The sequence below is a fragment of the Xenopus laevis genome, chromosome 7L (assembly GCF_017654675.1).
Source record: "Xenopus laevis strain J_2021 chromosome 7L, Xenopus_laevis_v10.1, whole genome shotgun sequence".
Lineage (NCBI taxonomy): Eukaryota > Metazoa > Chordata > Amphibia > Anura > Pipidae > Xenopus > Xenopus laevis.
This window is the reverse complement of record NC_054383.1, coordinates 11,121,366-11,133,835: the sequence shown is the minus strand read 5'-3', so window position 1 is coordinate 11,133,835 and position 12,470 is coordinate 11,121,366. Positions and strand designations below refer to the sequence as shown.

The 12,470-nt window shown below is 42.2% G+C and overlaps 1 protein-coding gene across 40 annotated transcripts in view; it reads left to right on the top strand.

The window, feature by feature from the left end:
- Positions 1 to 12,470, top strand: part of LOC108696078 (ankyrin-3) — a 360,221-nt gene that overhangs the window by 248,214 nt on the left and 99,537 nt on the right. For all 40 annotated transcript variants that reach the window (XM_018225102.2, XM_041570241.1, XM_041570240.1 and 37 more), the window contains 6 exons: positions 2,155 to 2,253; positions 2,654 to 2,752; positions 5,841 to 5,939; positions 6,610 to 6,807; positions 6,927 to 7,025; positions 10,701 to 10,799. In XM_018225102.2, the coding sequence (XP_018080591.1) occupies positions 2,155 to 2,253; positions 2,654 to 2,752; positions 5,841 to 5,939; positions 6,610 to 6,807; positions 6,927 to 7,025; positions 10,701 to 10,799 (693 nt within the window). The remainder of the gene's footprint in view (positions 1 to 2,154; positions 2,254 to 2,653; positions 2,753 to 5,840; positions 5,940 to 6,609; positions 6,808 to 6,926; positions 7,026 to 10,700; positions 10,800 to 12,470) is intronic.

The following is a 12,470-nucleotide window of genomic DNA, read 5'->3' as shown; positions in this document are numbered from 1 at the left end:
GAGGTTTTATTTAAATACTGGTAGATCTGTGTCAGCAGGGTGTCTTCTGTCTGTGTACTCTTCATATCCACCCAGCAAAACTTACTGAACCAATAAAGCAGGCTAACTGTCCATAAAAACAGAGCCAAAACCTCCCTTTGACCATAAACCATTAGATCTAGGCCTCCCTGTCAAATAACACCCAGTAAAAACATTAGATCTGGGCTCTCTCTTCCCAAAGCACATGAACCCCATTAGATTTGGACTTCTTTGCCAAAAATCACCCGGTAAACCATTAAATCTGGACTTGTCTGCCCGAAAGTTCCTTGTGACCATTAGATCTAGGCAGTGTCGGACTGAGGAGTCTGGGGCCAACCAGGGCTGCCACCTGGGGGCCCCCATCCCATTTGTAAGCTCCAGTACCACCAAGGGCCACCCCTCTGCATCCCCATCACACAGCACATACCATATTTAGTCCTTGTGGTTGTGATCGAGGTGGTGGAATGCCATTGGCCACAATTATCAGAGGCAGGAGAATGCCTGGGTCGGCATGGGCCATGGGGCCCACCAGGTTTTTCCCCGGTGTTCCATCAGCTGAGTCCGAAATCTGGATCAAGGCATTTCTGTTGAAAAGTGTCCAGTAAACATTAGTTCCACACATCTTTGTATAAAAGCATCTGTTAAAAGATAAGTGAACCCTAAAAATAAGTGAATGTAAAATTGATGAGGAGGCTATACTAGTAACTTTTGCTATGTACATGATAATTTTTTCCTAGATACTAAAGGATACATCTATTGTTAATTTGAATGGATTTTGTTACAACAGCACCACCTGTTGGTCATTTTCCCACCAGTCTGACCAGCAAGTAGTCAAGGAAGTTGTCAGGAGAAAGAAAGAGGCTGCTCCGATGTTCTTCTGCTTAGGAAAGATTTGAGAAAGGTTTATAATTTTTTTCCCTAAGCAGAAGAACATCAGAGCAGCCACTTTCTTTCTCCTGACAACTTCCTTGACTACTTGGTGGTCAGAATGGTCAGAAAATGACCAGCAGGTGGTGCTGTTGTAACAAAATTCATTCCTATTAACAGTACATGTATGGTAACCTTAAATATCTTGGGATGAGAAAATAAATAAATAATGAATGTACATTGCCGAAGTTCTTAGAATAGCACCCTCATCAATTTTATATCCACTTATTTTTAAGGATTATTTATCCTTTAACTACATGAAGAGTTTGCTGTGGGTTTGTCTCAGTAAGAGTCACTTTCAGAAGTGCAGTCAGACTAACGACTCTACGTAATGGATACAGATACAGCCCATGGAGCCGCATTCTCACGGTGCTTTTGCCTTCATATGGGCTCCTGCATATGCCAAACATTCTGCCTTTACTCCCAGAGAGATTTTGCATTTAGAGTGAAACTATAGGGTGAGCAGATCCTGCTGCTATGGAGGACAGACCAGGGACTTGGAAAGTCCTATTATTTCCACAATGCCCGCTGGAATACTATGTTGACTTTCTGTCATCCTGCATTTGATAACCGTCCAACACTGAGTCCGAAATCATTAACCAATAACCTCAAACACCTTCTGTTGTTAAAAACCCATCTAATTCTACATGGTATTCACTTAATGGCTCGTGGCATGGAGGTCTGCCAATTAAAGGGGAAAGTTAATTTTTCTGCTGATGACAGTACTAGAGAAAACTGTCAGTTCATGCAGCCAATAGGGATGGGCGAATTTGCCCCGTTTCGTTTCGCCAAAAATTTGCCGCCGGCGAAATGTCGCAGCCGCCCGTTAAAGTCAATGGGCGTCAATAAAAATTTGTCACGCAGCAAAATTATTTTGACGCACGTCTTTTTTTTTGACGCACACCGCCATACAAGTCTATGGCGTCATTTTTTCGGCAAAACGAGGCGAAAAAATTCGCCCATCCCTAGCAGCCAACTGTTCAGGTGGTACCATACCTGCAATAAGCATGATAGATCCCCTTCAAGTGGCCTTTTTATACAAGAGCAACTGCCATGTTTTATGGCTGAGATTCTAGCTGTCTTTATAAAATACTGGTGTGAGATCCTATCTGAAACTATTAAAAGGAAACAATGCCATACATAATGTTATGGAAACTGTGTTCATAGAATGTGTGCAGGGTCCCTGAACTCTTCTCTTGTCTCTAACAGAATGGTTTCACGCCGCTTCACATTGCTTGCAAGAAGAACCGGCTTAAAGTCATGGAGCTGCTTTTGAAACATGGAGCCTCCCTCCAAGCAGTCACAGAAGTAAGAGCGATGACTTTCTAGCAATGAGAATTGCCCATTGTGACACTGAGATGTTGATACTTGGGTTCCCCATCGGTTGAACAAGTCCTAGACGGGACATGCCTGGTGCACAGCTGCAATAAGTAGTGATAGTGAAATTGTACTTTGCACTTCTTCAGATGTCACGTTATTGAGACCCATCTGCCATTGATATAGATTTCTATTCACATGCAAGGATATTTAGCATTCATTTCCTTTTTAAATGCACCAGTACATTTGGTAGAAATGTTTTCCAGGAACTGGGTGTAGGCTACATTTAAGCAGTTGAAGCTCTAGGTTCAAGTGAAGAATCCTTGGTCTACAATATATTTAAGTTTTGTTTAAAGGCCACTGTCTTACCTATTGTTTTGCTTGTTCCTAGTCTGGCCTGACGCCAATCCACGTTGCTGCCTTCATGGGACACGTCAACATTGCTTCCCAGTTAATTCATCACGGAGCATCGCCTAACACAACCAATGTGGTGAGGGTTTCTTCTTTTTCTTGAATTAAAACAACACAGATTTAATTTTAAGCTCTAACAAACCAAAGTAAGGTACATCAAAGCTCTCAACATCTGAAATGTAAAAATCGGGTCATTTTGGACCACATCCAAACCTTGACAACTTGCTCTATACGTTTTATTCCTACAGTCCTGGAGCCAAAGTAGTACGGGACTAAATGGAGTTAGTGAATGGAAATAATTGTGTAATAAGATTACATCCCCTATAATGTCGCAGTGTGCCTTGTTTTTAAAGGAGAAGGAAAGGTTATAACTAAGTTTTCAGAAAGGTCTATATAAATACACCAGTAAACACTCAAAGTAATGCTGCTCTGAGTCCTCTGTCAAAAGAAACACCACATTTCTTTCCTTCTATTGTGTACTCATGGGCTTCTGTATAAGACTTTCTGCCTTGAGCTTAAACCTCCTGGGCTAGGGCTCGAGCATGCTCAGTTTGCTTTTCTCTCCCTCCCTTTTCCCCACTCCTTCCTCCTGTCCCTGCTGTAATCTGAGCCCAGAGCTATGAATGAGCAGAGAGAGACTCAGAAAGAAAGTGGTGTCACAACAAGCTAATATGGCAGCTGCTATCCTAAACAGAGAGCTTCTAGAGCTGTTTACTCAGGTATGGTAAAGCATTCTGCAGAATAAATATAGTGTTATAGCTTCTATGGTAGCTTTCCTTCTCCTTTAAGAACCTGTTAAGCTCTTGCCACTCTAGGACCATGCAGTATGCCCCCTCCGAGCCCAAAGGCCAAATGGAACCTTCTCAGAGGTGAGATGGCAGGTCTAGTTGACTCAGCAGTGCTAAAGTATGGTATAGCTAGGTAAACTTCAACTAAAGGAAGCAGGGTCGGACTGGGACGGCGGGACACCAGGCAAAAAAAACGGTGGGCCCCCGCCTCTTGTGGGCCCCGCCGGCCCAGGCTCCCTGTCACTGCTGCCCCGAACCTCCTGGCCCAGCCTTGCTTAGTAAACGGTGCATGAACAGGTGGGGGTTGGTACGAGCGTGTGCACGAGTTGTGTGTGCGCACCAGGGGTCCAGAGGGGGTATTGCAATGTGGACGGGGGTCGGAGGGGAGCCCCTAAGACAGGAGCCCTGGGCCGTCAGGACATCGGCTGAGAACGCACACCTGGCTGCCTTCACTGGCCCCTGCTGTCTCCCGATCTGTTCCTCTGATCCCAATCATGGCCGCAACTAGAGACAGGTACACGCAAGTTGCCTGGAGGAAGGGGGGTTGCGTCTGGGGCAGGGGGGCCTGGATGGAGGTTGTGCCTGTGGAAGGGGGGCCTGGAGAGGGGTGGGGGCTCTTGTGTTAGAAGCCCCGGTGGGCCTCGGACCCTCCAGTCCGACACTGAAAAGAAGTGCCTTCATCAACCATGGCAGCATGTGTCCTAGCCCTAAAAGTAAAGCCTAAGGTCCTATTATAGTGGGAATTCCCCCTGATTATGTCTATAAACTTGTTTGTACATCATCACAATTTAATTAACCAGGTCCTGGCAGTCAGATGTGTCAGACATCCTTGAAGCCAAACACTTGCCCCTAGAGAAGAAAGAAAAGTCTTGATGTATCTGAATGCTGTGGATTTTACAGAAAAGCCCCTAGTTGAGTGGTTTCTGCTACAGCAAAGCTGATATTCTCTGAGGGCCCAGCCTTCTAAAGGTTCTTCCTTCTTTGTCAGCAGAACGGCTGAGTTTTCTAGGGCATGAAATGTGCGTTCATGTTGGCACACAAATACTCTGTAACCTGCCTCCCTCGATGTGAAATAGCAAGCCCATCCATCTGGCATATTGATTTCCTCTTCAAACAGAATTTCTGTCATGTTCCCCTGCAGTGAAACTGGGCTATTTTCGTTCTGGAAATAACTACTCTTATTGACTGTGCTTCATTTATTCAACCGCGGCCTCTTGGATCAAGGAATTAGTATCTAATTTCCTGTGACTCAGCGATGAGGCACAGGAAGCCAAGAACACAGGCACCATTTTTATTCTTATATAAGTTTGCCAAGACCTTGTGTAATCTTGGATATTGCTTATAATGATTTGATGTTACAGTATTACTAATAGAAGCTCTCTTGGGAATTATGTTAATCATGAGTGGAAATATACACTCAGGGTTGGAACTAGGGGCAGACAAGAGGGCATCAATCATTTTGGGAAGGCATTGGTGCGATAAATTCCAGAAAATATTTTCACTGTTTAAGACCATTAGACCAATGGCCCTTACCATGTCTCCTGGTCTTTATCTATCAGTAGATGGTCTACTGATGTGGGTAGATACTGGTGTGGTCTGAATATACTCATCTGCCCATGTCATGGAACAATTACATATTTGATTGGCTTGCCACTCAAGAGTGATCCATATAGTATTTATTTATGGGTAAGGAAGTCCCAATAATACCTGTAGATTGTTTTCTGGTGAGGAATATGAAATAAAGCACTAACCTTAAAATCCAAGGTCCAGGGACTATTCCGATTGCCATTTTGGAGTAAGGAAGGAAATTTTCCCCCCTCTGAGGCAGATCGGAGAGGCTTCATATTGGGTTTTTTGCCTTCCTCTTGATCAACTAGCAGTTAAAATAGAGTTAAAAGTAGGTATGCACTGAATCCACTATTTTGGATTCAGCCGAACCCCCGAATCTTTTGTGAAAGATTCGGCCAAATACCGAATGGAATCCGAACCCTAATTTGCATATGCAAAAAAAAAATCTGAATCCTACTGAAAAAGGCCGAATCCCGAACCGAATCCAGGATTCGGTGCATCCCTAGTTAAAAGGTTGCACTTGATTGCCGTGTGTCTTTTTTCAAACTTACTTACTATGATACTATAATACTATGATCACACATCTTGTGGTTTATTTTATCAAGAGCCTGTTAAACTGACTGTATGTTTTGGAGTGTGGGAGGAAACCCACAGAGACATGGGAAAAGCACACAAAATCCTTGCAGATAGTGCCCAGTCCAGAATCGAACTCAGGACCAGTTGTAAGGGAGAAGTGCTTTCCACTGAGCCTCTGTGATACCATGTAATATTAAAATATATGTACTTAAACATGTCTTCTGTTTCCTCTAGAGAGGAGAAACTGCATTGCATATGGCGGCAAGAGCCGGACAATCGGAAGTTGTTCGGTACCTTCTACAGAATGGAGCTCAGGTAGAAGCAAAAGCCAAGGTAAGGGTTTGTGGTGTCCCCCTTGCACCACTTTTGCACATGACCAGTGATGTTTAAGGTTAGGAGCAGGCCATGATTTATAAAGTAATGCAAAACTAAGAAAGATGTGAAAGAAGAGCACAATTTGCTGCTCCAGGGTGTGTAACATGTTTTGAAATATTTGGAGTAGGAAATGAATTCCATACAAGATCATGCAGCTACATGTTACTTGCCCTTTAACCTTCTGAAGATAAAAAGTGACAGTGAATGCAATACAACGGTGTTTAAGTCATAAATCAGCCACAGGTGTGCTGTTTGTTTTTTCTAGCCATCAGTTTACTTGCACTTGTACATGTATGTGAAGCCAACAAAAAAAGTTGTTTGAAATTGTGTGAATACAAAAAAATATTGGAATTTGTTTGTGTTTTTTTTTTTTTAAAACAAGGTGGCTAATGAAAAAGCAACCTTTTATACTGACACCGTTTTTTAGAAATTAGTTTTGTACGTTGAACTTTTTTTCAATTTAACCAAAATCAGTCAAAAATGTCTTCTCTTTTCTGATAAAAAAAAGTATAAAAGTGAATTTTTGTGGTTGTTCTTCACTTCAAATTGGTCTCCTGAATGGAGTTTTTTGGGTTTTGACTCTTCAAGCAGAACATAATTCAATTTTGATTCTTTTTTTGTACCCCAGGATGACCAAACTCCGCTACATATATCTGCTCGGCTGGGGAAAGCCGATATAGTGCAGCAGTTGCTCAAACAGGGAGCTTCTCCTGATTCGGCCACTACCTCGGGTTACACTCCGCTGCATCTCTCTTGTAGAGAGGGAAATGATGACGTGGCTTCGGTTCTGTTGGAGCATGGAGCCTCCTTTGGGATTGTCACAAAGGTAAGAGAGTATATACATTTCTTGGACGTTTTATCATCCAACATGGCCTTTGTGCAGACTGGGCAACCTTTGTGGCCAGTTCAGTGCAGTCAACGGGTGCATCTGTTTTATTTTTATAGAAAGGATTCACTCCGCTTCATGTGGCTGCCAAATACGGGAAGCTGGAAGTAGTGAAACTTCTCCTGCAGAAGAATGCGTCCCCAGATGCTGCCGGCAAGGTGGGTGTCACAAAAGTGTTTCTGGTTTTTAACAACCCCTTTATCTTAAAGGATAAGTAAACCTTAAAAATAAGTGAATGTAAAATGGATGAGGGGGCTATTCTAAGAACTTTTACATTGTACATTCATTATTTCTTTTTTTTTCATTCCCTGATATTAAAGGATACATGTACTGTTAATATGAATGAATTTTGTTACAGCAGCGCCACCTGCTGGTCATTTTCTGACCAGTCTGACCGCCAAGTAGTCAAGGAAGTTGTCAGGAGAAAGAAAGAGGCTGCTCTGATGTTCTTCTGCTTAGGAAAATAATTAGAAACCTTTTCAAAATCTTTCCTAAGCAGAAGAACATCAGAGCAGCCTCTTTCTTTCTCCTGACAACGTCCTTGACTACTTGGTGGTCAGAATGGTCAGAAAATGGCTGTTGTAACAAAATGCATTCATATTAACAGTACATGTATCCTTTAATATCTTGTAATGTAAAATAAATAAATAATGAATGTACATGGCAAAAGTAATTAGAATGGCACCCTCATCAAATTTACATTCACTTATTTTTAAAGTTTGCTTATCCCTTAAGCCAGGTGATCTTGTATATAACCTTATCTTATACAAGATCCCAAAATGACCCACATTTTTTCTCCTTCCCCGGTATCCATTGGGCTTACTTGTCTCTGGTTATTCTAATACTAAAGGTTTTTTGCTGAACAAACATAGACAAACAAGGTAATATAGTTACTGTAGGGATGGGCGAATTTCTTCGCCTTGTTTCGCCGAAAAAATGACTTGTATGGCCTTGTGTGTCAAAATAAAAAGACACGCTTCAAAAAAATTTTGCAGAGCGACAACATTCTTTTGACGCCCATAAACTTTAATGGGCGTCGGCGATATTTCGCCGGCGGCGAATTTTTGTCGAAACGGGTAAAATTCGCACATCCCTATTACTGACCAACTGCAATAGATCAGGTATCACTACTGGGGCATCTATTTCATCCCACTCCCTCTCCACTACAAGGATCTGTAACTTGGGTTTACCTTGTCGTTGTTTTTTCATGTTTCACCCCAAAGTAAGGGTTCGTCGATATCAACCTGTACCCACAAGAACATGAACTAACTCATGACATGGACTTGATGCTCCCAGGCTTCCCTTCCTTATTATTATTAACATTTATTTATATAGCGCCAGCATACTTATTATGTGACTAGGCTAGAAAAACAAGCAGTTCAACCGTAACCAAGAAACTTCTCAACCCTGAACAAACTTACATTCCCCTGTCAGTTTCTTGTGGCTCCGGGACATTTACTTTAGGCACAAGTGAAATAAGATTGTTGTCACAATAGCAAACTGTCACTTTTTTCTTCATCTCTTTTATGTTAGAAACTGGGTTTTCAAACTTCAGATATATTACAGATTAACAATATGTTAAAGCCCCCGTTCATTTCTTTTATTATTCAATTATTTCCCGTTTATGAACACAAGTGTGCCGGGGTTCCCAGAGCAGGCTGTGTCAATAGCTTTTAAGATGAGGGTGGATTTAAAAGGAACAGTTCAGTGTAAAAATAAAAACTAGGTAAATAGGCTGTGCAGAATAAAAAATGTTTCTAATATAGTCAGTTAGCCAAATATGTAATGTATAAAGGTTGGAGTGACTGGATGTCTAACATAATAGCCAGAACACTACTTCCTGCTTTGTAGCTCTCTTGGTTTCCACTGATTGGTTACCAGGCAGTAACCAATCAGTGACTTGAGGGGGGGGGGCACATGGGTCATAACTGTTGCTTTTGAATCTGAGCTGAATGCTGAGGATCAATTGCAAACTCACTGAACAGTTATGTCCCATGTGGGCCCCCTTAAAGTCACTGACTAACTCAGAGTTAGAGAGCTGAAAAGCAGGAAGTAGTGTTCTGGCTATTATGTTACACATCCAGTCACTCCAGCCTTTATACATTACATTTTTGGCTAACTAACTCTATTTATTTTGCACAGACTATCTATTTACCCAGTTTTTATTTTTACACTGAACTGTTCCTTTAAACCCTGCAAAATCGAAATGCTGTCAGGGTCGGACTGGGCCGTCATGGGCCCACGCCGGGCCAGACCCCCTCTCCCGATCTGCCCGCCCCTTAAAAAACTAATTGCGGTGCTGCGTGCCACGCATGCATGTGGGAGGGGCCCCGTAGGTTTGTAACCAGTAGGCCCCACCTACGTCCAGTCTGACCCTGGCTGCTGTTTTGAGCCTAATTGCCATTTCTAAATACAGCAGGTTACAGCATCCGGATTTGCTGCTTTTAGGGGATGAACACAGGCTTTTAATGCTAAATTTTGCAATGGGTTTGTCAGTGGCTTAGTACATCAGTCCCTGAGTTTTGTTTGCTTTCCAGCTGATATCCTGCTTGCTGGGACTAGTTCCAACTCATCTGTAGCACAGAGGAGGAATTTCAGTTTAGTTAACCTGCAAGGTTGTTACTGCCGGCAGAGCAACGTGGAGCTGCCATTGATCTCCCTGGGATGGGGGCAAATATATTATTTTTGACCTGTCTCTGTCTCACCTTTTCCTCCACATTTACCTCTTTTACTTGTTTAATATTTATATAATACTTAAGAACCATTCTAGCCTAGTCACATAATAAGTATGCTGGCGCTATATATATCTCAAATATACTCTAAATAATGGTGATGTCACTAGTTGTCATGTAAGTTTAGTGATGTCATTTGTGCCATATGATACATTAAAGGCAGAGAAAGGTGGCCTGGGAAGGACCCATCACCCTCCATTCCCCCCCCTGAATTCTCCCATTTCTGACCCCTCCCACACATTTCCAGCATTTTAATGGGTCTACTGACCCTAGTGACTGGGCATGGCTTAAAGGATAAGTAAACTTTAAAAATAAGTTGATCTAAAATGAATGAGGGGGCTATTCTTAGCACTTTTGCAATGTACATTCATTATTATTATTGATTTTAATTCCAAGATATTAAAGGATACATGTACTGTTAATATGAATGAACTTTGTTACAACAGCGCCACCTGCTGGTCATTTTCCCACCATTCTGACCACCCAGTTGTCAGGAGAAAGAAAGAGGCTGCTCTGATGTTCTACAGCTAAGGGATCATATTATAAATCTTTCTCAAATCTTTCCTAAGCAGAAGAACATCAGAGCAGCCTCTTTCTTTCTCCTGACAACTTCCTTGACTACTTGGTGGTCAGACTGGTGGGAAACTGACCAGCAGGTGGCGCTGTTGGAACAAAATTCATTCATATTAACAGTAGATGTATCCCTTAATATCTTGGAATTAAAAAAATAAAATAATGAATGTACATCGCAAAAGTGCTTAGAATAGCACCCTCATCAATTTTACATTTGCTTTATTTTTAAGGTTTACTTATGCTTTAATATATCATCATTGCTTCAATTGTACAGCTTTGATATTGCTGGACTACAATTCCCAGCATGCATTAACCCTTGATACTATGTTAAAGTATGCTGGGATGCCTTCTTATTTGTATATTAACATGCAAATTTCACAGCTAACCATTTTCCTGACAATTTCCCGTTCCTTACAAGAATAATGATAAATAACTAAACCCATATGTTTGGCACCGGGAGGCGTTTACAGGCCCCCACATAAGGCTGAGCACCTGAGTAACATTAGTTATCTCTGCATGTATTTATAGAGTGGTCTAACTCCACTGCATGTAGCTGCACATTACGATAACCAGAAGGTGGCGCTGTTGCTGTTGGATAAAGGAGCCTCTCCACACGGAGCAGCAAAGGTAGGATAACATTAGGGCATGTAATATTCACAAACTGCTTCTGAAGTTGATAGTAGACGCAATGTCTGCCTAAAGGTGGCCATAGAAACACAAAAAGATCCAGAAAAGATCATTCATTCAACACAAATGTGTAGATCTGAATCGTCATATATACATTTAGAAACAGTAGAATTCTACCAGTCTCTGACGATTCAGCACTATCAATGGCTGATGTTTGAATGTCTTCAAAGGAGCCCAATCCAAATTTTCTGCTCGGCCCAATCGACGGGCGACCATTATCCTGTCTTCTGCCGATACTGGTCATCTTGTCTCCCACCATACACGCACCGAAAAACGTATGACAATTTGTTTTGTATGATAACATTGGTACGTGTATGGCCACGTTTAGTCTAGTAACCCTTAGTAACCAATCGGGTTTCAATGTTCTAACTGCACTAGCAAATAAAGCCTTATGGTTGGCAGTCTAAATAGGCTCTCAGTAACTGTTCCATATGGCAAACAGGATCATTTACACTTTAAAGAAGACTTGATTAAATCTTAAGTTTTAGCAACCCCTTAGGGCGGAGACACACGCTGCAATTCGGGGAGAATAGTCGCCCGGCAACAAATCTTCTCTCTATTCGGGGCGACTAATCTCCTCAAACTGCCTCCCCTGCCTTCCCGCTGGCTAGAATGAATATCACCGGCGGGATGGCACTTGGAGCGATTTGTTTTCCGAAGTTGCCTCACAAGGAAACTTCAGTCGACTTCGGAAAACGAAGTGCTCCGAGTGCCATCCAAACGGTGATTTACATTTTAGCTGGCGGGAAGGCAGTTTTGGGAGATTAGTCGCCCAAAGAAGATGAGATTTATCGGCGGGTGACTAATCTCCCTGAATGCAGCGTGTGTCTCTGCCCTTACAGGACCCCTCCCCAGCTACATCACTGGCACTTTAAACTCCTTAGGGGTCTTCAATACCTTAATATGTTATAGAATGACCAATTCTAAGCAACTTTTTCAGTTGGTCTTCATTATTTAATTTTTTTTATAGTTTTTATTATTTGCTTTCTTCTTCCTACTCTTTACAGATTTTATATGGGGGTCACTGACCCCATCTAAAAAACAAAGGCTCTGTAAGGCTACAAATGTATTGTTATTGCTACTTTTTATTACTCCTCTTTCTGTCCAGGCCTCTCTTGTTCATATTCCAGTCTCTTATTCAAATCAGTGCATGGTTGCTAGGGGAATTTGGATCCTAGCTGCCAGATTGCTGAAATTGCAAACTGGAGAGCTGCTGAATAAAAAGCTAAATAATTCGAAAACCACAAATAATAAAAAAACAATTGCAAATTGAATATCACTCTCTACATCATACTAAAATTGGTGCGCATCATTTTCCGAAGTCTGCAGAAATTGCCTCACGAGGAAACTTCGGGCGACTTCGGAAAACGAAGCGCTCCGAGTGCCCTTAACTGCCTCCCGCCGGCTAGAATCGAAATTGCCGGCGGGAGGCAGTTTAGGTAGATTAGTCGCCCCGAAAGAAGAGTCAATTTATCGCCAGGCGACTAAATCTTCCCGACTCAGAGCATGTGTCTCTGCCCTAAAGGGCTCATTCATTGTGGCCATGATTGCCATTTTGCATACAATACACGTGACCAAGAGAGCCATTTCCAGCAGGAGCCATTTATGTTG